At 40.9% G+C, this 25,711-nt stretch overlaps 1 protein-coding gene across 2 annotated transcripts in view; it reads left to right on the top strand.

Annotated features, from left to right (window-relative positions):
• PIK3R5 (phosphoinositide-3-kinase regulatory subunit 5) overlaps positions 1-25,711 on the top strand; it is an 84,739-nt gene that overhangs the window by 43,026 nt on the left and 16,002 nt on the right. Inside the window, exons 2-10 of one of the 2 annotated variants that reach the window (XM_075216951.1) lie at positions 10,123-10,247; positions 12,399-12,496; positions 15,926-15,994; positions 19,882-20,020; positions 20,848-20,917; positions 22,570-22,744; positions 23,538-23,694; positions 23,977-24,060; positions 24,906-25,659. In XM_075216951.1, coding sequence (XP_075073052.1) covers positions 10,136-10,247; positions 12,399-12,496; positions 15,926-15,994; positions 19,882-20,020; positions 20,848-20,917; positions 22,570-22,744; positions 23,538-23,694; positions 23,977-24,060; positions 24,906-25,659 — 1,658 coding nt within the window. In that variant the 5' untranslated portion in view covers positions 10,123-10,135. Of the gene's footprint in view, positions 1-10,122; positions 10,248-12,395; positions 12,497-15,925; positions 15,995-19,881; positions 20,021-20,847; positions 20,918-22,569; positions 22,745-23,537; positions 23,695-23,976; positions 24,061-24,905; positions 25,660-25,711 lie in introns of both variants that reach the window. The other variant, XM_075216950.1, reaches the window with a different exon arrangement.

Raw genomic sequence — 25,711 nt, 5'->3', positions numbered from 1 at the left:
GAACTGATGGTCTGCTGTGTCTGTTTAAGAGGAGAGAGTTGTCAGTGTGGCTGGACAGGAGATTTGAAATCCTAGGGCGGGACTCAGGGCCAATCGTGTCACATGTTACATAAATCCTCCCTGTTAGCTGCTTGAGTTGCTAGAATGTGTTCAGTCTTATAGCACTCTCCTCCAGTGCCAGTTTAGGTGGACTGATGGTTCGCTACAAATACCAGTGATGTACAGGTGTAGCTGACTGTATGGCTGGTAAGACAAATCAAGGCAAATAAGGGCAGTAGCAATTGGCCACTTCTCCAGGCTGTTAGCCCTGGAAAACTTTGGTTGCAGTTATCAGTAGGGAGTCACAGTGATGGAATCCCTGCAGTGTTTCTGGTCACATGGTACATTCTGACTAAAAGCCAGACAGCAGGTATGATCTACTCATAATTTGCAGATCACAAAAAAAATTGTAACTTATTTTCCCACTGTATTAAACAGACATATAGGGGCATATTTAATTAGGATTCCAGTCCGCGATAACGTGCTTTACCGTGGAAAGCGCTCAGTATTGCCGGTAATACGGTACCGCAATAATGCAGATTTTTATCCGCAACCCTATTGGGTGCGAATGAAAATCCACGTTATTGCGGTACCATGGATTAACTTCGCGGCCTGATCCGCCGCGATCCCGCGGACCGGAAACGTAATTGAATATGCCCCATTGGGTCTGATTTATTAAGGAAAGTAAAGCAAAAAAATTGTAACTTTTCACCTGAGAAAAACCATGTTGTGTTGGAGGGGGATGTAAATTTAAAATGTGTGGACAGATTTATAGTTGTATAGGACATGTCCTAGAACAACTTTAAATTTCAGTGTACAAATAAAGCTATCAAGTATTTGTGCGCTACATGAAAAAACAGCCAGTATTTAACTTATGTGCAAAATCGTAAGCTAATTTGTACCCCTTGCATTGTATCATAGTTTTGTCCAGAAGAAAACTTACTCAATTTTTTGACTTCCTTTCCTTAATGAATCAGGCTCATAGTGCCTGATTCGTTAATGAAACAAGTAAAGCAAAGAAAAAAATTAGTAACTTTGAACCCTGGCAAAACCATGTTGTATTGGAGGGGGAGGGACATTTAAAATGTGGGGACAAATTAATAATTGGGGTAGGTCATGTCCTAGATCAACTTTTAATGTCAGTGTAAAAATAAAGCTATCAAGTATTTTCATTATGTGCAAAATAATAAATTCATGGTTTTGTAAAGGTTCAAAGTTACTCATTTTTTGCTTTCCTTAATGAATTAGGCCCATGGTATTTATGTGCACATTGCCATTTTATTATACAGACACGAACACACACACACACATATATATATATATATATATATATATATATATATATATATATATATAATCTGTGATTGTGTACACTGTACATTGTGCATTAATAGAGACCTGCAAATCCTGTGTTTGCCCCTGAGATTTCCATTAGGCAGGCGGTGTTGCAGAGCCCACAGACCTGGCCTGATGCCTGTCCCCAGGAATACTGTCTCGCTGGGGTCATTCTGAATGGGTCTATACGCACAGAGAATATACAGCCACTTGACCTGCTGTCCGGGAGTGACGGCTCATTGTAAAAGGCTCGGGAAAGGGAAGTCTAACATTGTGGATAAGAAGGTTTAATTTCCTATTGCTAGTAGCTGAAAGCAGGAAGCAAAAGTGATAGAGCTGCTTACAATATATAGGTATATAGAAATGGTGTGTCTTACACATAAATATGGTATGTTATATAACGGTCTTTTTTATGTTGTGTCATCTAAAACTAAAGAATTCATTTTAGTGAATATTCGTATGGATAGTTGGAGTAGGGTTGGCAAATTTTAGACTGGAGGGCAAATAAAGTTACCCAGGCTGTTTGCCCTATTATAACATTTATGCCATTCATAAAACTTGCCAGAATGCAGAGAATTCATACTTAATTGTACCTGGAGTACAGTACTTCTACAAAAGAGGTTTTACTTTTAAGAAAGCATTGTGAGGTAGTGCACCCACATATCTCAATAGTTTACAAATTAATACTTAATAACAGTCCTGATTTTTGGCCTTTTAGAAAAGGGGTGTGGACTGTGGACTAATACAAAATCGTTTGCGCTGATCTTGGCGTGATTTGGACAGGTCAGATGTGTGGCCAACTTTGTCCAAGATATTGTAAATCATATATGCATTATTCACAATAGGTGCATTATAATAAAAAATCATTTATGGGTACTGAGGCTACTGGGGGAAAAGGCAGATGTGTTTGTGTGTGAGTCATACTTACTACTATTCTATTCCAGTGCATTATGGATCCTTCCTGTGCACTGCTAACACCTGTGTAACAAGGGCTCTGTTGTCCTTGTATAGATAATAATATACCTACATTAGTTTTATAGTGATAGGGTCATTATGTGATAAGGCAAATAAGTACTTCTCAGGACAAATTAATAGGGTAGCCACACCCTTATAAGCTTAAACATGCATTATATTATATTGTTATATTTATTTTACAATAGTTCTTTCAAAAAAGTGCACATTTGTTTACCTCTTCCTCTAGCTCTATTTCCTTTTTGCATTTTATGCTTTACAATGCTCTACAAATGCTTGGTTTGAGCAACTAGACGAAATAAGGGAACTTGTAGGCTTGTATATATCCTGCATATTGCCTAGATGTGGTAGACAGTACAGGATAATGTCTCATTCATAGATTTGAGTCACTGCAGATTTCCCCAATATTAAAATCTAACCAATATTTCAACATCTACCTTCCTTAGAAGGTGATTTAACTGTGGTAATATCATGTATAATACTGACATCTAAATCTATGCAGCTAGCTCCAGGACCCTCAGTAGGCCTAGTAGTTATAATCATTCTTGAGTGTGGGCTTTTGTGCTAATTTAAATGCAAAAACAGCTACAAAATCTAATTATATTTAACACCATTAATATTTTTTCGGACTATTTTGATAGCAAACTGCTGAGCGGCAAGTTCAGCCCCATTAATCCTAATATTCTGATAACACATCTCTGTGTGCAAATCCGGCTCGCGGGACAGATGGTTGTGTAGTCATATGAACAACTATTTTATCCTCACCGATCATCAGAATATCCTACCTTTTACTGTCATGTTAGTGGCGAGATTTCATGACCACCCCGTAGTGTTATAAATGTCTAGTGTGGTACCAAATAAAAAATTGTATTGGACATATTTTTAGGATCTGGGACGTTTTCCAAAAGACAGGCTACAAAAATGTATTATTGTCCCTATGTAAGGAACTAAAAGTATCAAGTGTCACGTTTCAGAAAACTTTGTGTACTTAGTCAGTCCTTGTCGTACAGGGATAACTAAAGAAGAAATGGTGAAATATGTAAAATATTGTTTAATGTGATCATTTTCCCACAATGTAAGTAATAGGCCTCATTTAGAATTAGGAGCACAGCAATCTTGGCAAAACTGTATTGCACTGCAAGGTGGGGCAAATTTAAAATTTGCAGACAGATTTAGAGTTTGAAGGGGGGCGTGTCCTAGCTCAACTCTAAAGTGCAGTGTAAAAATAAAGTTGTCCAATATTTGTGTGCAGCCATTATTCTCCCTGCATGCAAATAAATAAATAAATGCATTTGCATTACAACATGGTTTGTCTAGAAGCAAACAGTAATTAAAATGAAAAAGAATTAGATACTATTTGAGAAAAAATTACATAATAAAACATAGTAAAAAAATAATATAATAATAAAAAAGTATCAAAGCAAACAATGGAGAATGAATGAAATAAATCAATAAATAAAAAAAGTAAAAAGATAAAAGGATAGTGATGAAGTAACAATGAGGTATTGCAAACTATTGCAGTATATTTCACTGTGTAAGTGCTGAGCCAAACTCATGTCGTCACTGGTTAGTTGTTTACTAATGGTTTTTTTCAGTAACAAAGTAAGGACTCCTATTAGAGGTGTACTGCTGCAGTACATAAGGATTATCTGGACACTATGGGGCTGATTTAGAGTTGGGTTTGCATACATATACAAAGTATCTTGTGTCTCTTTAAACCTGGAGAGGCAAATAGGAGGCTCCAGCACACCCTGGAGATGTAACACAATTATCTCCAGATACGCCTCTTAGAAGGTGTATCTTTTGTGGGTAATGGAGTCCTGGTGTAAAGATACATGTTGATGATGATGACACTAGGAGCACTAACTTGCCAATTCAGACCTAGGGTGGGTACACATTACAGATTTTGCAACCAATCATTGTGCCAATCACACGATAAACGACTGTTAGGTCCGGAATTGCATTAGTATGTACCCTCCAACAATCATGTTTTATCGTACCTTTTAATTTGATTTTATAAACTGACTAAAAGTCCCTATCAATGGTGGAATGGAGAACTATGTCGGGCAAATGTGTAAGTGTGTAAGCACTCACGACCAGTGTAGGCAGATCTCCATAGAGTTTACAGAGTCACGATCTTTTCAGATGATGGTTATGACAGATGAAGAGCACAGATCTGACAGTAAATCGTATAAAATTGTGTAGGTGTGTACACATAAATCGGCATGGTGATCGAGACTACCAGACGTTGGTAAAATCATTGCAGAAAACTCATCTGCAGTAATTTTCTGTAGTGTGTACCCAGCTTTACTTCTTGCATATTGACCGATCCAAAAGATTCATTAGCATTTTTGCTATGTTATATAAGTTGCAGCTGTTTATTTGGATGACTTATTTATTATTTTCGATTGGGGTAAGGGAAGTGGGGCTATCAGCCTAAACGTAGTTAAAATCACGTGGGTGAGTGATTAGGTGTTTAGCCTATGGGCTTCTTCTATCTGTCAACCAATAGGGCAGAGGAGGGGGGTGGTCTGGTTTTATATAGGTGAATGTTCTCTACAATTTCCCCCTCTCTGCTTCCGGATTCCCCCCGCCCACCCGGCAATTATTTAGGTTTTGTATTTGGTTACTTTTAGGTGGGAGTGCAGTGCAGTCGGTAAGTTTGCATATGGTGCTTGGGTTATCTTGTCATATGTCACTACTCCCTCTTTGGATTGTGTTGTCATCACGTGTGTTGGGTCCAGTGAATGGAACTCTGGGCCAGTATGTTTAAGGTTTTACTGGCGGTTAAAAGGGGGGTGTAGTCTTGCCGTTGGACAGATATTTTGCACCGGCCAATAGATAAGGTATTATCCTGGGTTGGTGGTACAATGGTCTGACCTTTCCACCGTTATTGGTTTTGTGTTTGCTGACTGCCCTGCTCTCGTCCGCCTTTCAGCCCCTTTAGTTTAATATTAGTCATTTAATAAATTTATTTTATTCCAACGTTAATCTGGTGTCCGTGTCTTTATTGGTTTTATGTAAGGTATTATGGTAAACACTAAGAACTTCCACACTGTGCATTTTATGCAGGAAAGAAGATTACCGTTGGGGGTTTTAAAGGGTAAACAATGGATGTGGGGGTGTTGGTATTTTTTAAAAAAAAATTTTTAAACCTTTTTTTATTCAATTTTTGTCAAAGAGAAATGGTACAGCGTATGTTATGACAATACAACTCATAACAGTCTTAACCACAATGATTTGTAAAACAGGTAGGGTAAAGAATATGGAACCACTACATAAGGAATGGACCTCAAGTGTAGTCACTTTTGGGTAGACATATGACAGTAGTATAGTAATTATGAGATACCTGGAGTACCATAAAGGAAAAGAGGAAGGTGGGAGAGGAAGAGAAAATATCAGGCGATGAAAACATAGGGGAGGAGAATAGGGGGGGGGGGGGGGAGGGAGTATTAGTAGAGGGAAGAACAGAGAAGAAGGAAGACAAAACGGGTTCCAATAAGACTCAGCTCAAAAAGTTTTAATGAAATATCTATTTCTTCCAATTTCTAAGAAGAGGAGTGTGTAGTGGCGAAGTAATCCTGCCAACTATGCCACGTGGAGAGAAATTTGTAAGGGAGATAATTAATTACACTAGTCATGTGCTCTAGGCTATGCGTATACCAAACACTCTGAATTAGTTCAGAAATAGAGGGGCTCTCTGGTTGTTTCCATTTTCTGGCTATTAAGCATCTGGCTGCGGTCAGAATATGGCCCGGGAGTAACCACATTGTTTTGTGGGCGTCAGGGGTATTCGGGGGAGGAGGAAATGGGGATCTTAGATTAGTTATTTTATAAATAAGGTCAGCCACTTCCTTCCAGAAAGGGATGATTTTTGGGCAATTCCACCAAATATGGGACAGCGAGCCTCGATGGCCACAGTTACGCCAGCAGAGGTCAGAGGTTGTCGGATAAATTGTTTTCAGTTTGGATGGGACTAAATACCAGCGTAATAAGAGTTTATAAGAGTTTTCTTTTATCTGTGTACAGATAGAGGATTTGGCAACTGCCTTGCGAATCTCCTTCCATTCCTCTGGGTTCAAAGTCGGGGGTGTTGGTATTTTAATACATTCAGGCCCGGCGCTCCCATTAGGCAACCTTAGGCAGGTGCCTAGGGCGCCGGGACCTGCAGGGCGCCGCTCCCGCTGACTAGATTTGAAAATCTAGTCAGCGGAGAAAAGTGTGAGAGAGGTGCAGCGGCGGCCGGGTGCCGCCGCTGTTTCTTCACTGTGCGCCCGCCCGGGCTCCCGGCGCATCACACTGCTGATCACCTGATCACTCACATCAGTGATCAGGTGTCAGATCTTCCCAGCGCCTGTGCTGCCTGCAATAGATCACACTGTCTGCCGGCAGACAGTGTGAATAAAGTTTCCTAATACCCATCGCCCCCCTCTCTTCCCAGCATGCATCGGCTTCTCCACCCCTCTCCCTTGTGGTAAAGAAGGTGAGGAGCGGTGGGCAGCCATTAAAGAAGAGCCTCCCAGCCTTCAGGATCCAAAACAGTAAGTATTTATCTTTTTTTGGGGGGGTATTATTAATTTCATTTAATTAATTAAAGTGTGTAGTCATAAAAAATGTTGGGGGTGGGATTTTTTATTATTATGTCACCCTTTTTTGGTTTATGGTCAATTTAAAAACTATGGTGGTTAAAATAATTATTTTATTGCACCTGATGCTCTATATTTGACTTGCTTCAAGTCAATAATAGAGCATGACGTGCCAATAAAATAATTATTTTATCCACCATAGTTTTTAAATCAAAGATAGAGCATGAAGTTGCAAATAATATTAATTTTTCTCCCACATAGCTTGAAAATTAAATATAGAGCATGAGGTGGAAAATAGTATTTTTTTCAATGGTATAAAAACTACTATTTTCCACGTCATGCTCTATATTTGATTTGCAAAATATGCAGTGGAAAAATGACTTATTTTGCACTTCATGATCTATCTTTGATTTAAACACTATGGTGGATAAAATAATTATTTTATCGGCACGATATGCTCTATTATTGACTTGCTGCAAGTCAAATATAGAGCATGACGTGCCAATAAAATCATGGTGCTGCAGGGGGGGGGGACGACAGAGGACATGGTGCTGCAGGGGGGGGGGACAGAGGACATGGTGCTGCAGGGGGGGGGGACAGAGAACATGGTGTTGCAGGGGGGGACGACAGAGGACATGGTGCTGCAGGGGGGGACAGAGGACATGGTGCTGCAGGGGGGGACAGAGGACATGGGGCTGCAGGGGGGGGGACAGAGAACATGGTGCTGCAGGGGGGGGGGACAGAGGACATGGTGCTGCAGGGGGGGGGGGGACAGAGAACATGGTGCTGCAGGGGACGATGACAGAGGACATGGTGCTGCAGGGGGGGGACAGAGGACATGGTGCTGCAGGGGGGGGGGGACAGAGGACATGGTGCTGCAGGGGGGGACAGAGGACACGGGGCTGCAGGGGGGGGGCAGAGGACATGGTGCTGCAGGGGGGGACAGAGGACATGGTGCTGCAGGGGGGGGACAGAGGACATGGTGCTGCAGGGGGGGGACAGAGGACATGGTGCTGCAGGGGGGGGGGCAGAGGACATGGTGCTGCAGGGGGGGACAGAGGACATGGTGCTGCAGGGGGGGGAGAGAAGACATGGTCAAGCAGTGGGGGGGCAGTATGCTGCAGGGGGAGCAGTGTGATGGGTCATTCTCACAAGTTTTTGTTCCCATTTCTAATACTTGGATACTTCACCTTTAGAAATCCTGTGATTGCCCCTGGACAGCAGTGGAGTCTGGACAACGTTCTCTATGAAACATCACGGCAGCCAGACCGCTGTAGGAGGTAAGGCCTAACTTTTTTTTTTTTTTTTTACCAAAAGTGAAGTGTGTGGGGGGGTCTGGGAACCCTAGCACCGGCCCTGAATACATTTCCATAATAAATGTGACTCACTTTTAACACAGTCATGACACAATTCTCTTTAGTGCATAAGACACTTCAGTATATTATTATATTGTGTACAAATAAGCGAATGTGAATTTACTAATGTTTTCAAGCCACATCTCCGCACTATCATTAGATATTTGTATACACATTTGTTTGAGTACACCAGACGCAGAATAACTGCTCATTCTGAGTTGGTCGCACTTTCAGATACATGCGCTTGTTTTTGAAATGGTTCTAAAACCCTTTGCGTTGAATTGGCTCTAAAGTCTGACAATTCACAAGACTAAAAACTTGCAGCAAAATATAAACAGGTAAAAGGGCAAGGCGGCTGCGGCAGTCTAACCAAATCCGAATGGTCAATTGTACCATAAAAAAGTAAATATAACACAATTAGGCCTGACATTGTCTCAGGTTCTTCTGTTTCCCTTCCCTCTGTTGCAGTCAGAGCGGATTTTGGGGAGTATTTATTTTAATTAATACACTGCAACATTCGGTGTTTGTCTTTTCTTCTTTTAGGTACATTTCTGAAACGACTTGTTCTGGCTGACCTGGCTCCACAAGCATCAGCATGCTCTGGCAACTAAGGGCAGGCATGCTGGGCCTTCTAGTTCTACAAGTGCCATCATGACAATATTACCCTGGCACCCTCCGCCCAAGGGGTACCAGAAATTGCCACAGTGCTGTTCGGGTGCTGGTTTTCACTGGGGGATTTGCGCGGTTAGTAACCAGCACTTTCGTGTGGGCCTGATTACCCAAGGGAATTGTGCCCCATGCAGACCAAGCTGGTCTCACATTATGACAAGGACCATGCTATATTGTGACCAGCCCAACATGGCATAGTCTGGAGCTGGTTGCCGCATTTTACGCTCATCATCTCCCTGCTTTAGCGGTAGCTAGCCCAGGCTTTACCATTAGTGCTGGTTACTTTTTGGGCGGATCAGACGTACATTTTATTTATTAGAATTTTAATATAGCAGTCATCATTATTAAGTTGATGATGACTGCCGTATCTTTATATTTACTTTTGATGCGTCTACATATTTACAGTGTATTTTGAGTTACACATATCTTAAGTTGTGTACAGCTCAAAATACACATATGAGGCCACAATTTTACACCTATGTTCCAGCCACAAAATAACAGTCTAATCTAAATCAGGAACATAATGTCCAGATAATCCTTGTGTGCTACCACAGAACAGCTCCACCTGGGGTTCAGGTCAGAGGCAGAACTGCAGGCAGTCTGCAAAACCTCATCATTGCACAGCACATTTGACTGGGGTGCTGCATTTCCATTTTCAAGTTCTGGTTTTGGATTCCTGGGTCCTTACACCTTATGTAAAACAGTAACTATGGATGAGATTTAAACTATAGACATAACTACAACAAAAATGAAAACTATTAATATGCTATATACATATATACACATTGGTTATCATTAGAATACAAATACGATATTGTTTTGCTCTAATATACATTAATAAAGCTCAGGGGTAATGGCAAGGTCAATATATGCTGATTCCTGATATCATCAGTTCATAACTTTCCTGAAAACAGAAAGAAAAACAACCTGTTTTTTATATCATTTAATAATTGTGCACTCTAAATATTTGGCCATGCAGCTTGCACTTTTTTTTGCAATGAGTTATTTGGTTTATTCTGATGTGGCTATGATATTGTTCATATCATATGTCCGTTTTAAGAGGACCTCTAAGTGTCTGAGTACTTGAATTATGATGTCAGCGAGCTGAAGATGTAATTGCAGCGCTCTGTTCTATAATGTCTCACTGAATGATCCCTATTTCTCAGGACATGCCTTAAGATGCAGAACACATCCTGCACAGAGGACAGGATTCAGCATGCGCTGGAGAGATGTCTGCATGGGCTTAGTAGGAATTCCGACTGTTCATCCTCCTCCTCCTCCTCCTGGACAGGTGAGATTTCTAGGATGGTGGCTAAATGCTGTGTTACTCAGTAGTCAGCAATCATCTGATTGATTACTATGGGTTATGGCATAAATCTATTTACCTAATTTGTGTGCAAAATACATCCACTTGGGTCTCTGATGCTGTAAATGTATAATGTATTTGCTTGTACATGCTCTCTAACAACTTGTACTAAACATTGCTTAGCCTTGCTGGTTTCCTTGTATGTTTATATCATTATCAGCGCTGCGGAATTAGTGACGCTATAAAAAATAGCTGCTGCTGATGAACATTATGCAGAGTTGTTTATTGTCGTTGCCCTGGGTTACTATACTCTGCTGAGCTTTCTGCGTTGGATGTGGTTGTATGCGGACAGCAGGTTTGTGTTCTGTCTCAGGACAACAAACATAACTAAGTCTGATGATATAAAGATAGCCAGCACTCTTCCTCCACCTCCTTGTACTGTCGCTTTGTATGGGGAGGGTCTACTGTTAAGTATTTGATATGGGTGAAGTTCTTCCTTATAGTTGTTTTCTTATTTTTAATAATGATATGTTTGATGATTAAAGAAGTTGGTGGGGATTCATTCAATCAATGCTCTAGGAAGCAATTTGCATAACTTAATAACAGAATAACACATTTTATTGTTTTGCCACAAACTGATTATTAGGCACCAGTCTGTTGAAGGTATAATTCCGTTTATATATGCAGGGAAAACTCCCTGAAAGCTATTCTCGAGAACCCTGAAAAACAGATGAATGGGAGACCAGTCTGCAATGTTATTCTAAAAGACATATTGCAACTGAGGCCAGTGGGCAGCTTGCTGTTTCCAGCAGTAAATGGTTAGAGTGCCTCCACATGTTTGCATGGCACCATAACTCAGTGTAATAAATAAGAGGAAACACAGAAAGTCATTGCAACATTCTGGGCATCAATAATTTTATATTTACTAGGAAGGAAGTACAATTAGAAGAATGTTTGTCTATTTGTATCTGCTGATGGAAGTTTTTTCTTTAGGGTAAAGCCCCACTCTACTAAGAGGAACAATAAACAAATACATATTATTTCCTTGCAAAACAAAACATCCTTTAATAATACAAATAAATACATCTTTACAAAATAATCCAAAATATAATCTGGTTGATCAGCTCTCAGTGGTAGTGTTTACCATTCAGTAATTCTGCAGCTGCACTAATCCATCATCCACCAATTAGAATTCATCTGACAGTAAAGAGGAATCCATTGAGGTAAACAAACCGATAACACTCTTTTAAATATTTTTTTTTTAATCAATACATATGAATACAGATATATGACCAGGGATGGCTTTATCTCAATTGAGCCTACACCTTTGTAGACTTCATCCACTAGCCCCACTTGTTATAGAACATTTGGTAGCAGATCAGAATACAGTAGCACTAAAATATACAATGTTTGTCCTGCTCAGATAATGATGGAGCTGGGGGTGGGGTCAACTAAGACTCGTGTCCTCTGTTCTGAGGGCTTGATATAATCATGGATCCCACGGTGCAGAAGATGCCAATCCCCACAATTCAGGCAATGTGGCGGGGGGTTACTTTCCAAAATGGTCCAATTTAAGCATTAAATTATGCTTTAGTATTTTCTCACCTCATCTAAACACATTTCAATTCCTATTTCTCATCACTGGGTTAATTTTTGTCTGCTGAAGAATAAAAAAGTTACACATATGTGTTGTGTAGGGAAACATCCACCTCTCAACATTTGCTGGCCTTAAATACAGGCCTAGTATGCCTAAAGCTTAATCCAGCCCTGTGTGAAATAATGTACCTGAAATACCAGAAATGTTCTGTGTGCCTATATCTTTCTACAATAATGTGGCAGTGCAAAAGTCTAAATAAATGACTTGCAGCCTCCTAGGTAACAGACATACTTTATATGAATAATGGGACAAATCAGAAGATTCATTCCAGTACTAAAAGTCACTAGTTAATCAGGATCTCCCAGTTATTTTTGTACCCTTCCAAGCAGCCACTTAAGCATTATGTTTTTTGACATTTATGATGAAAGGAAATGTTCCATAGCTCTACTTTTGAATTGAACCGTAGTAGGAAACCAGGGCACAGGTGAACACATGCCTTAATGAGTTGTTGCTCAATAGTTCAATCTGTCTTCCAGCAGGACTGTGTCTTAATTACTGGAGTCTGGAGGAGCTGGTGAACCGTGAAGCAGCCAATCATATTATACTGGCAGAGAAGATCCTGGATAGGACCAGAGAGGTGAGTAAGGACTAGGATTCTTACCGTATGAATGTGGTAAATTGTGAGCTGCAGTTTTGGTGTCACAGTTATGTGTAACAGACCTGCCAACTTGGTTTTATTTCAGAGCTATCCATGAGTAAATTTTAGTACAGTACAGCAGGTGGGGAAAAGGATAGATTTAGCACAGCTCAAGCTTTGGCACAAAGGATATACTTAATCGCCATTCACAAACCAGTACAGAAAACTAAGGAAATACTTGTAAGTTATGGCGGAGAAGTGTGTTGTAAAAGTAAATACTTGCATGCATAGTATAAAGAAAAGCATATACTTGGTGTATGGCAAAAATACTAATGGTATATCTTCGACTTAAGGCCCCTTACCCTGGACAGAGGGAACGAAGGAGGGTGGGACAATGCTAGTTGAGTATAGTAAGGGTGTGTTCACTTAAGTGTAGCACGTCCAGGGCCGGATTAAGGTAATGGAGGCCCCTGGGCTAAGGGGGCCTCCATTCCCCTGTGAGGGGCCCCCACCGTGATCCGAGCTGCCCGCCCCCCAGCCCCCTTCCCCCCCGGCACTTACCTCCTTCCCCGGTGCACTGCACGCTCTTTACTGAGGAGAGCTCGTGAGAGTGAGACTCACAAGATCTCCTCAGTAAGGAGACTACAGCGCGCCGGGGAAGGACCGCAGTGAAAGTGCTCAGCAGCACTGATCGCGCCGGGGGCGCCCCCGACCGATCAATACTGCTGCTGAGCACTTTCAAGGGCCCCCTGGATGCCATAGGCCCCTGGGCTGTAGCCCAGTTAGCCCTATGGTTAATCCGGCCCTGAGCACGTCCCCTGAAAATGCAACATAATTAGACATGGAGGCATTCCTAGATACTCCACATAGGAGGTGTATGTCTTGCAGGTACTGGAGAGTTGATGACAACATGCAGGGGGGGGGGGAGGGTTTTGAACAGGAGGGCCAATCAGAAGCTGCAATCATTTTAAAGCAACAAACTGAAATCTTCACCATTTTAGATGGTAATGCAGCTGTAGGTGAGGGTAGCCATTTTATGGGGAGGCACAAAGTGCATATTGCTTCAGTGGTCACTAGTTCCTGGTGAATTGATAGGCTGCTTATTGTTTCAGCCTACAAAATAGCTGCTCCCATGATGAAATAAGTGACAATGAAATCCATACTAAAACTCAGGGTTGGATAATTATTACATCACTGGCCACATGGTAAATTCTCCTGCAGGTACTCTGCACAGTGATGATGGGAATCAACATTCTCAGTTCCAGATTAGATAACTGAAAATACTCCTCTCATGTTCATTTCCTCATTTGCTGTTAATACCGCATAATAACTGAAACAAAATAGTTTTCATAAAAAAGAGAAAAAAGACATTGTTTATATTAAAATGTTTAAAAAATAAATAAATTAGAAATGGTTTCATCTTGAAAGCAATAATTGAATTCTGGGTAAATCTATTGGACTCTCTTTACCAGGCCTTGATTTGTGGAAAAGTCAAATAGGCCCATTTTCTGTCACTCAAATAGGGTGTGACATCTTTTCATATAGTCTCACAAAGCTGTATATAGCGGTATGATTATGATTTTTTTTTTTTACTTATGAAATGATCCACAGTCCCCAACAGTCCAAATGTCAAATGTTTTAACAAAACCTACATGGACAGGTGTGGCCCTCTGTGCACAAGGGCCCTATTGAAATTACACATCTGCACTCTAAATTTGCACCACACCCATATTTACTGTTACTAGGCCAGCCAGCCATTTATAGCCAGATACCTGTGAAATGCACTCCCTGCATGGCTCAGAGCAAGGTTTCCAAAGGAGCTGCTGCTATTCTTATTGCACTGATAACCCTGTCCTCAGATGCACGCTTTGTGGTTACTTTGCAAAGGCCCCTTATCAATTTCACCTTTTCTGTAATCCCCTCTATAAGAAATGGTTTGTCTGGAAATCCATTACACCTAATATGACCCCCTCTAACCTAAATGGTGCCCTGAAGCAGTGTCACAGTCACTGAGTCAGTCAGGTACGTGCTAATCCCTGGAGCTTGGTGGGAACCTGCAGTGAACGGGAAAAGAGATTCTGTGACATCTGCAGCATGAATAGAAGCTGTGGACATCGGGGGAAGAGATCCGGCTTCCTGAGTTTACTCTCCTGTCCAAACCTAGGCCAATAACAATGAGACTGCTGGACAAACAAGGGGGCACTGCAGGAAGAAAGCTTTATTTCCCAAACTTTCAACTCATAATAAGCAGCATGGATGTAATTAATCAGGACAGGTGACATGAATTACCCCCCAGGGTCACCACATAAACTATAGATACACAATAGGGTATCAAAATCAGTGTACAAGTGTTTACTGTCACTACTAGATTATATAGTGCTGAGCCGTACAGTAACACCATCATTTATCCAAATACTCACGTTCCAGGGAAACATGCCATGTAAATTGCAGTTCTGTTGTATGATAACTACTCGGCTAAATCAACACTGAAAATTGTACTCCGTAAACAGAACAAGATAAGTAGTAGTGAGTAAATGCTCATACAAATAAAATTATAACAGAAATCAAACTTTACACAAGAAATAAGACACTGACACTGATAATTACACTCAGCATGCAGTATGATAGAAGTAGTACTGAGCAGTTTCCCATACATACAGAATAACAACAAAAACTGGATATTACACTGAGCATAACAAGAGACACGGTACTGAGCAGTTTGCACAGTGTTGATGAAAAGAGGGCATAGCATCGAAAACAGGAACTAACCCTGTCATATCATGGCAGCTGACAAGTATTTAGTGTATTTTCTGTGCCAACACAGATGGCAGGAGAGCACTGCCCACCTTAGCTAAGAATAAAAAAAATCTATGGGCCGGATTCATTAAGGAACTTAGGCAAGAATTCTGAGTAAGTTTTCTTACTTAAAAATATGGTATGGACAAAACCATGTTGCAATGCAAGGGGTGCAAATCAGTTTATTATTTTGCACATAAGTTAAATACTAGCACACAAATATAAACTTTAAATTTCAGTGTACAAATAAGCTATCAAGTATTTGTGTGCTACATGAAAAAAACAGCCAGTATTTAAATTATGTGCAAAATAATAAACTCATTTGCACCCCTTGCACTGTAACATGGTTTTGTTCTGAAAACTTAAGTAAGAAAACGTACTCAAATCCTTGCCTAAGTTCCTTAATGAATTCAGGCCCTATAAGAGGATAGTTGAAGGCTTGCTTTTACAATGGGCCAATCATGGTACTTAATCTGGATGAGCTCCTCTTGGCATGGCCCAAGACAAGCTCTTCCAACACACAACTTGTTGGAATACTGTATTCTGAGATTAGAGGTGCCAATCACCAGCTGCCCTTACAGATAATAACCTGGAGGACTCTGTGTAGCTGAAATTCTGCTTTTTTTCCCACAGGCCCAGGAAAAATGCGAGTACGACCTTCTCACTCCTCTTGCTCTGATGTTTCACTTTGCTGTTCTCTTGGTAAGAAGTTTGACAAACAATTGGGCACATGTGAAAGTATTGCTGCCTGCCATGAAGCCATGTGTTGAGAGTCATGTGTTTAGTGCTTTGTATCTGTTGTTTGTTATGTTCTTCCCTATTTCTTAGATTATGCCAGGGTTTCCCAAACCCAGTCCTCAGGGCTCCCCAACAGTGCAGGTTTTCCATATCTCCTTGCTGGAGCACAGGTGTATTCATTACTAACTGACACATTGTAACAGATCCACAGGTGGTCCTAATTATGTCACATGTGATCCAGAAAACCTGCACTGTTAGGGATCCCTGAGGACTGGGTTTGGGAAACCCTGGATTATGCAACATTTACCAGGACAAATAAGATTTATTTTCTCTTTAATTCTACCTGTATATTGCAAAAAAAATACAAGCTCACTTTGTTTCTCCATAAAGGACTCCTCAGCCTATTTGTAGTTAGTAACATGAGTATTAGTTGGCAAATTATGCTGAATTAAACTTAATCAGTGCTGTATTTATTTCACGTGTCAAACATGTAATAATCAGTCGCTTGCTGTGGGAAAGTCACCAAAATGGTACAATTTCCATGCCCTGACAGTCTAATTTTTCTATGCCGAGCCCACATTCAGCAAAAGAAGCCCCAATCTGGCCATCAGAAGGATCTAAATTTTGTATCCTTCTTAACATGCTAATCATAGGAGAAATCATGGCTGCTCTATCAACATCAATTTATTTATAGAGCGCCACTATTTCCGCAGCGCTGTACAAAGAACTCATTCACATCAGTCCCTGCTCCATTGGAGCTTACAATCTAAATACCTTAACATACACAGACACATAGACCGAGATAGCTTAAGGGCAATTTAATAGCAGCCAATTAACCTACCAGTATGTTCTTGGAGTGTGGGAGGAAAGCGGAGCACCCAGAGGAAACCCACGCACACAAGAGGAGAACATACAAACTCGACACAGATAAGGCCATGCTCAGGAATTGAACTCATGACCTCAGTGCTGTGAGGCAGAAGTGCTAACCACTAAGCCAACGTGTTGCTCTATGGACAGTTGCCCAGGTCCCCGAGCAACAGGGTATCCCCCTACCTTCATTATTATTTGGGTTTCTTTAAAAAACTAAAAATAGGCCCTATCTTGGCACAGAGTGGCCACCGGACAGGGGCAGGGGGGCATCTGCTCCCCGGGCCAGTTGCATTGTGGGATACTTTGGGCTGGGTCACTGGGCCACCTGTATTTTCTTTCCTTTAAAATGTTCCTGGTAGGCTGCTGAGTCAAGACTTGCCCCCCCCCCCCGGGCTAAAATTTGCCAGCCCTCCCCTGCCACCGGATAAGGCTCCTCACGTTAGACTAGGCACCTAATAAGCCTCTGCATGTTAGACTGGTCACCAGGTATGGTCCTGCAGGTTAGGGCTCTGCATACTAGACATATATATAGAAATGAGATTCTACAGTTAAAATTGGGCACCAGATATGTATTTCCATATTACAGTGAGGCACTAGATATGGGTCTGCATATTATACTGGGCATCAGATATGTTTATGCATTTTTAGACTGGTCGCCAGACAAGGCTCTGCATAATAGAATGACCATATGATATTATTATGCATACCAATCTGGTTACCAGATATGGTTCTGAATATTAGACTGGGTATCGTATATGGCACCATAGGCAAACCGAGGGGGGGTTACCTAGTGCCTGGAAACCCCCTCCAAGCCTGGGGCACTGTATAATTGAGGTGACTGGACCCTTCCCCCACTTGACACGGCTCTGCTTGAAAAGGGAGAGCTGTGTGCACCTAACACTAGTGCACGCAGCATTGCCCATGTATATTATAGAGATAGGAAGAGTTGGAGAACAGCCAAGCACTATCTAATATTATAGCCACGCCCCATGCATGCTGGTCACGAGCACTGGTGGCGTGGTGTGGAAACCCCTCTCTACAAATCCTGCTTTTGCCCCTGGGCACTGCATGTTAGACTGAGCATCACATAAGACGCTGCTTATTATCCACTAGCCTAACATGCATAGCCAGGAATGCGCCACTTTAACATACAGATCCTAAACCGGTATCCAGTCTAATATGCAGAATCATATCTGGTGATCAATCTGATATGCAGAGTCTTATCTGGTGACAAGGCTAACATGCATAGCTATATCTGGTAACCAGATATATGTCTGCAAGCATATTAGAATGGACACCAGATATGGCTGTTTATTAGACTTGTAGGAGTATATTTACTAAACTGTGGGTTTGAAAAATTGGAGATGTTGCCTATAGCAACCAATCAGATTCTAGCTGTCATTTTGTAGAATGTACTAAATAAGTCATAGCTAGAATCTGATTGGTTGCTATAGGCAACATCTCCACTTTTTCAAACCCACAGTTTAGTAAATATACCCCGTAGTCTTAATACTCCATAAGATGGAACAAGTCACTTTATAACCCCACTCGTGTGAGGATTCAAAAGTCCTTTTGGAAGAGGATGCTGTGTACTGATACTACACGTGTCATATGATGAACGTACACACAGTATAGATTTGTACTCTGAAACAAACAAATATGATCTAATTTATCCTAGTAAGGTATTGTTTACAAGCATGGCTCTCTCAGATAAAGAATTCTGACCTATTCCTCGTAGGTGCAATTGTGATGAATGACAGAGAGCAACATCATGATCATGTACCTGCCAGTGTTTGCCTCCAATAAATGCACATGTACATCCACCCACATATCAGTAAGGGGCAGGTGGTATCATACAGATTTGGTCTGACAATTTGGTCATTATTGATCGTTGCCCTGTGTGTGACTCAGCCCAGACAGATCAGATATATGGATTACTCTGTGTGTGTGGCCAATTTAAAACACGGCAGGTTATTTTCCAAACCACAATAGATACATTTTCAGGATACATTTACATTTACAGCTTCCGATAAAATCACGGGGAGGGGGAAGGGGCTATGGATCACCACCGCCGCCTCTCTGCTCCGTCTCCTTCCCTCCACTCACTGACTGTCGGGCGTGACATCATCATCACGGCCCGACAGTGTCAGTGAGTGGAGGGGAGGAGGCGGAGCAGAGAGGAGCAGCTTTATGGCGGCAAGTAAAGGTAAGGAAAGATGTGGGGAGGGGGGGGGTGCGGATTGTGAAAGTGTGCCTGGGGGGAGGGGGTGGCGCGGATTGTGAAAGTGTGCCTAGGGCGCCAAGGACCCTAGCACCGGCCCTGCCCATGGCTGTTCCCACAAAACATGTATAGATGTAGATATATATGAAGCCGGCAGGCTTTACAATGTCTAATATATAAAAGCCTAGCGGCGTGTGTGTGTGGAAAAAACTATTTTCTCAGAAAGGGCTCATCCAATTGACCTGAAATTTGGTATACTGACATTATTTGACAAAAAAATTATAATAGTGAAGTCAGTTAACTTCCATTATCCCCCCCTTCCCCCCGTGGGAGGGGTAGTAAAGGCTAAATTTACGAGTTGAGGGCTCAAACTCATTTTCGTGAGGTAATTTTACCTCATGAACACACATGCTGTGTTAGTGTGTGTGTGTGTGTGTAAAAAACTACCGGGTGACAGAGTGTTCAAGCTGCAGCGCCACCTGCTGGACGGAGTTATATACTACACTGACCTGCTAAATTCTTAGCATTATCTAATATATAAAAGCCTAGCGGCGTGTGTGTGTGTGTGTGTGGCGATGAAGATGAAGATGACAAGAACCTTTTTAACACCTTAAGTAGCTTGATTTGACTAGAATGCATGAGTATCATGCACGGGTTAACTTGTATGTCAATATGACTGTAGATGGGTTTTCAGAAGGCACCACAATGTACTTTGATGTAACTGTAAAGTGACTGGTTTTCATGTGGCTGTGTATTGCAGGCTCCTTGGATTCCTGAAGACTGCGACCTTCTCTCTAAAGCCTTTGAGACATTCCATGTTTTTCTGACCTGGCCAACTCCTTATTGTGACATTTACCAGGAGGTCCTCAGCTTTATTAGCGAAGAGCAGAAAGCACCAGGTATCTCCCTCTGCAGAAGACCCTGATCCATACATTGTTACATTGTGCAAAAATCATATATTCTTTCCATTTATTTATCTGTAGAATCACAATCGCGGAGATAAAAGAAGAAAAATCAGTTATTGCCTCAATTTTACAACAATAAATATTGCCAGGGCAGCTGAGCCATACTGTGATCCTGGCCTGAGGTGGTGACGGTTGACTTACCACTTTGCCCGGCTAGTCTTTGCAGATAATGTATATACATACGAGATGCATAAGCTGGCAACGGTAACCCTTTGATGTACACAGGGCCGGATTAAAATACTGTAGGCCCCTGGGCTAGGGGTACTCTGAGGCCCCCATTTGTCAATGCCCAATCTGATAGTACTGGGGGCCCCCAGTAATATCGGATTGGACATATATATTTATATATATATCTATATCTGCCGCCGGCAGATATTTCCTAGGGGCCCCCCAGCTGCCCGAGGCCCCTTGGGCTATAGCCCGTAAAGCCCTGCGGTTAATCCGGCCCTGGATGTACAGGGCAAAATGAAAAAAAACAACCTATCTCCAATAGATACGTCTGTCCTGATACCAATAATAAGTAAACTGGGCAAACTAGATAGGAACGCAGGTCTATATTTGCAGCCAACATTCTACAATCTACTAGTATAATTAGAGATTCTGGTCTGTTGGGCTTACACTAAATGATAAGCATGCAGCAAGAGAACACTGCCAAATAGCCTATACAAAGGCCATAAAGCACAACCACAACCTAGTGTAGACTGTTTATTGTGCATGATCCCGTTTCAAATATCTAACTCACATAATTTCCTTGTCTGCAGGAATCTCCTACCAGCGCCTGGTGAGGGCAGAACAGGGTCTCTTAACAAAATCCTCCCTACCCAGCATTGTGTGAGTACAATAGTGTTCTACGGATTTTGGTGATGCCTTAAAGGCTAATTCCACTTTAGATCTTAAGGGTCTATTTATAAACCACTGGTACATTTTAGTTAATGCATTGGACTCATTTTGTTGCATATTTCTATAGTTTTTAACATCTGTTTATACAAGGTGAAACTACCCAACACCAGAAACTGTAGGGATCAGAAAAATGGATAAGTAAAAGAAAAAATGGTGCAAAGTCAGTTTCTGATGGAATAAATCCAGTGAAAAACACAATGAAAATGATTAGGGAATAATGACTATTTTCTACATAAAAAGATAAAAAGAAAAAATCATTAGACAAAAATAGTATTATTTGTAACAAAGTGACATTGAAAAAAAAAATAATATATATATTGCTCCATCAATGTCGACGTCAGTTCCTTCTCCATTAACTTCAATAGAATGTAATCGAGCAGGAAAACATGTGCAATGCTATGTCTCCAAGTTTCTGAACCCCACAGCATGAATCTGTAAAATAAATACATGCTAAGCAATACAACAGTTAAATGGTTATACGAATGTGCACGTTACATTATTCATATACAAAATATTTTTTTTTTTGAAAGAGCAGAGTACAGTTCCAGGCCTAAGACAGCTTTTCTAGAAATACCAACCTGAATGCACAGTGCAACTTTTTTTGTTCTGTGTGCTGAAAGCAATTCTTAGGGGGAAATTCAATTAGCTAATACGGACACATTCTCTATAGGATCAGAAACAAACTATGAGGCGATGTCTCCACAGACTGTTCCAGAGACACATTACGGGACCTCGCGGTTAATTGAATTTCCCTCTTAATATAATTTTTAGTCTGTATTCTGGAGAAGTTAGCATTGATGAATATGATGGTATGTAAAAGAATATCCAGTGGTCATGTCATACTGGGAGATGTAGCTTCTTATGTCTGTCTAGAATGCACCATATTGCTTCGCACCTGACTTGCACTAGACTTCCTGGAAATTATATTCATATGTTGGTATTGCAGTGTTAAACACTACCATCTTGTGGTACATGGACCAACTGCAAAGTAAATGGTAATGTGCAATACAGAGATTAAGTGCACAATGCAAGGATTTTAGTCCACATGAAATACTGCAAGGTTACAGGTGCTGCTAAGGAGACATTTATTTGCTATCTGTCTCACCTTATTTTCCTAATTGACAGATACAGATCCTCAGGAGAATGTGGTAAACATAGAGATATACCAAGTACATTAATTCTTAATGCCATCACGTCTAGTGTTATATCATCATCATCTATTTCTTTATATAGTGCCACTAAATAACGCAGCGTTGTACAGAGATTTTAATTAACTGTTATAAAACTGTTGTAATCCTAATCTTTTATGCCTCTTACTTTTTGCCTTGGTGGCTATTTAGTTACAGCTATATCAGAGTGAATACTTATAATATAGTTTGCCACCTGTTGTGGAACTACAATGCCCAGCAAGCACTGACTGTTTTATTTCCTTGCATAATTGTATGTTGATCGCTCTGCCAGGGTAAGATGACACATCATCCTTAGGTAGCAAAGTTCCTCTTAGTGGTCAAACTATCACTAAAGTATAGTAGCAAGGCATAGTGTTTTAATTTAATGTCCTAAACACTTTCATTCTCCTGTAGTACCGTTCTCTTGGTGAACCCATTGGAGTTGCCTAAAGAGTTTCTTTCAGTCGTCGACCATCTGAGCAACACAGAGCAAAGTACAGAGAACACCTACATTTCTCTTATCCAGCATCAGTACCAAGCCATCTTGGGACCCTCCCCACAGATCACTGCCATAGGAAATGCACTAAAGGTAGGTGTGACAAGCTCAAACGTCTAACAGCAATGTGGAGGCCAATAATCATAAGAATACAGCCTATCATTTCACTAGGAACCAGTGTGAGTTTATCAAAGGACCTCCCAAATCTGTCATTCGTGTTATATGCAACCCTCACGATCCTTCATTCATTTCCATTTCTTCTCTGTTGTCAACTCTTTTAAAAACTTTATAAGGATTCCAAACTAAATTTTAGAAGCAAATTTTTTACAGTCTCTATGACTTATCCTCTTTTAGCGTTGACTGAACATGTTTCCTGAGTAAGCACTCCGGCCATCTGTATGAATCAATACACATTTACAAGCTATTGAGTTTTTGGTGATCTGGGGCCTGATTCATTAAGGATCTTAAATTGAGAAGTATCTTATTTAAGTCTCCTGGACAAAACCATGTTACAATGCAAGGGGTGAAAAGTAGTATTCTGTTTTGCACATAAGTTAAATACTGACTGTTTTTTCATGTAGCACACAAATACTTGATAGCTTATTTGTACACTAAAATTTAAAGTTATTTGTGTGCTACATGAAAAACCAGTCAGTACTTAACTTATGTGCAAAACAGAATACTACTTTTCACCCCTTGCATTGTAACATGTTTTTTGTCCAGGAGACTTAAATAAGAAGTTTCTTAAGTTAAGATCCTTAATGAATCAGGCCCCTAATTATCATGAGTTATTATAATATTATTCCCATTGTCTTCCTGCAGAACATTATTAATCTATAGCCTTGAGCTGTTTGGGTGATAATTTATAGCTCTTGCTTTTTTCCAGTCTAAGACGTTAGAAGAACTTGAAATCATCTTTGCTGGCTTGACAGAGGCTTTAGAGGATGCAGTCCATGATAGCAACATAGTGAAAAATAGGGAGTGGCTGAAGGACAAGTTGCAGGAAATTGGGGAGCAAGCCAGTCTACTCGGGGAGAAAACAGGTGCGTTTTTTTTTTATATTAGAGCTGTCTAAAAACAAGTCGGATGCATGAAGTTTGTTTCATACAGACAAGCATTACATATGTCTCTATATGCAAAGAAGTTCAAACTAAGGTAGGTGTGTATAGGCACATGCACCAATCCATATACTTAAATGACCATTGAACAAGGTTCGTTTACAAACCACATAAATGCATACTTGCACTGCTTCTTTATTTGTGCAAGTGATGGATAGTGATTCCTCATTAAACATACAAGTAATTTCTACTTATGTTTCTAATTAGGGCCTATTTCTGCAGCCCATTTCCGACCAATTTCTTTGCCAGTGGCCAAATGTTACACATATAGCTGGGATCAGGACAATTTTGGTAAGAAAGTGAAACCTATCCGTCGGACTATCTGTCTATATATCTATCTGTCTGTCTATTTGTATCCCTCTCATATATTACATTAATTTATCACCAACTACTTCACCTACTGTAACAGATCACTCACCTTCATTGTCACAACTTGTAGATCTAGATTCTTACAACTGACCATATATCACGCCAACTACTCTCCTTACCTGACCACTGATTATATATGACTAATTCCCCTCACTTACCTGATGACTCACCTTATATTATCACAACTACTATGCCTCCCCTACCTGACCACATATCACCACATATACTTGTCTTTCTATACCTAACCACTGAACTTATATCACATCTATTCCCACCTCGCCTATCTGACCGCTGACTTCATGTTACCATAATTATTACCCTTGTTCTACCTGACCACTGCTTATATCGTAAGATATACTGTCCTTCCCTTACATGACCACTGACTTTATATCACAATACATTTTCCTCCTCTCGATCTGACTACTGACATTATAGCACCACAACTTCCCCTATCTGACTACACTAGCTTTATATCACCATCATCATACACAGTCCTCCTTCTCCACATTTAAATCACTCATTTTACTCCAATGTGTGCGCTATAATATAACCACTACTGTATTCTTGTAATGTCTCAAATTAACCATTGACTATTACCACCACCAAGCAATCACTGCTAATTAAACACAACTTCTCCAAAATGTCTTGTTTGCCTTTATTCATATATCAACACACATCTGGCATTTAACTGATATATAACTATCCACAAAACTTAATTCTCATTTTGTGTCAGATGATTAATATTAAACTGTCTTCTGGTTTGGCAGATGTTCTGAATAATATCATTTTAAATGAAGGAAACACTAGATCAACTTATCTTCCTCCGGAGTATGAAGTAAATGAGGAAGATGATGATGATGATGACGAAGAGGAAGAATTAGAGGAGGTGGAAGAGGATATTAATAATGCTAACCACCAAAGAGATTCTGTTTTCTCTAATCAGTCCAGGCGTTACGTGTACTGGAGCACACCAAGCAATGTTCAGGAGGATACTACCATGGCCAACATTACCAACCACTCTTTGTCATTTGTCTCAAACCTCTCCAGTTGCGTAGACAGTGGTTATATGGAAGATAGTGATGACAGTTCCCAGGAGACATTGGACAAGACAGAGTGTCGGGAAGAAAGGGTCAATCGCAAATTTACCCATAAGTTATGTAAACTCTTTAAATCCAGGAACCATCTGTCCAAAAGCCGACAGAAGACTGACCTCAGTAATTCCCCTACTTCAGTGATTGGCTCTGTCTCCAGCTTGCAGCAGAATCTCCCATTGAGACGAGCTGGTAGCTTATGTAACCCTCAGGTGAGAAGAGTCCCAGCTCGGTCTAAGAGATCTCAGTCACTTCCTCAGCATGCCCTCGGTGCCCATATCTGGGAAATTCAACAGAACCAGAAGTTGGCCTTGAAAAGGAGACCATTTCTGAGCTGTAATGAGGACTCCAAAGCCTCCACATTGAGGGTTGTGGTGTTCGGTTCTGATAGAATTTCTGGAAAACTAGCGAGGGCTTATAGCAATCTAAGGTGAGTGTGGGCATCATTTGGGTAGATATCTGTGTGCCTGTTGTTTATGTAG

This window comes from Mixophyes fleayi, chromosome 6, assembly GCF_038048845.1.
Source record: "Mixophyes fleayi isolate aMixFle1 chromosome 6, aMixFle1.hap1, whole genome shotgun sequence".
Classification (NCBI taxonomy): Eukaryota; Metazoa; Chordata; class Amphibia; order Anura; family Limnodynastidae; genus Mixophyes; species Mixophyes fleayi.
Note: the sequence above shows the minus strand (reverse complement) of the source record. Positions and strands in the feature narration are given on the sequence as shown.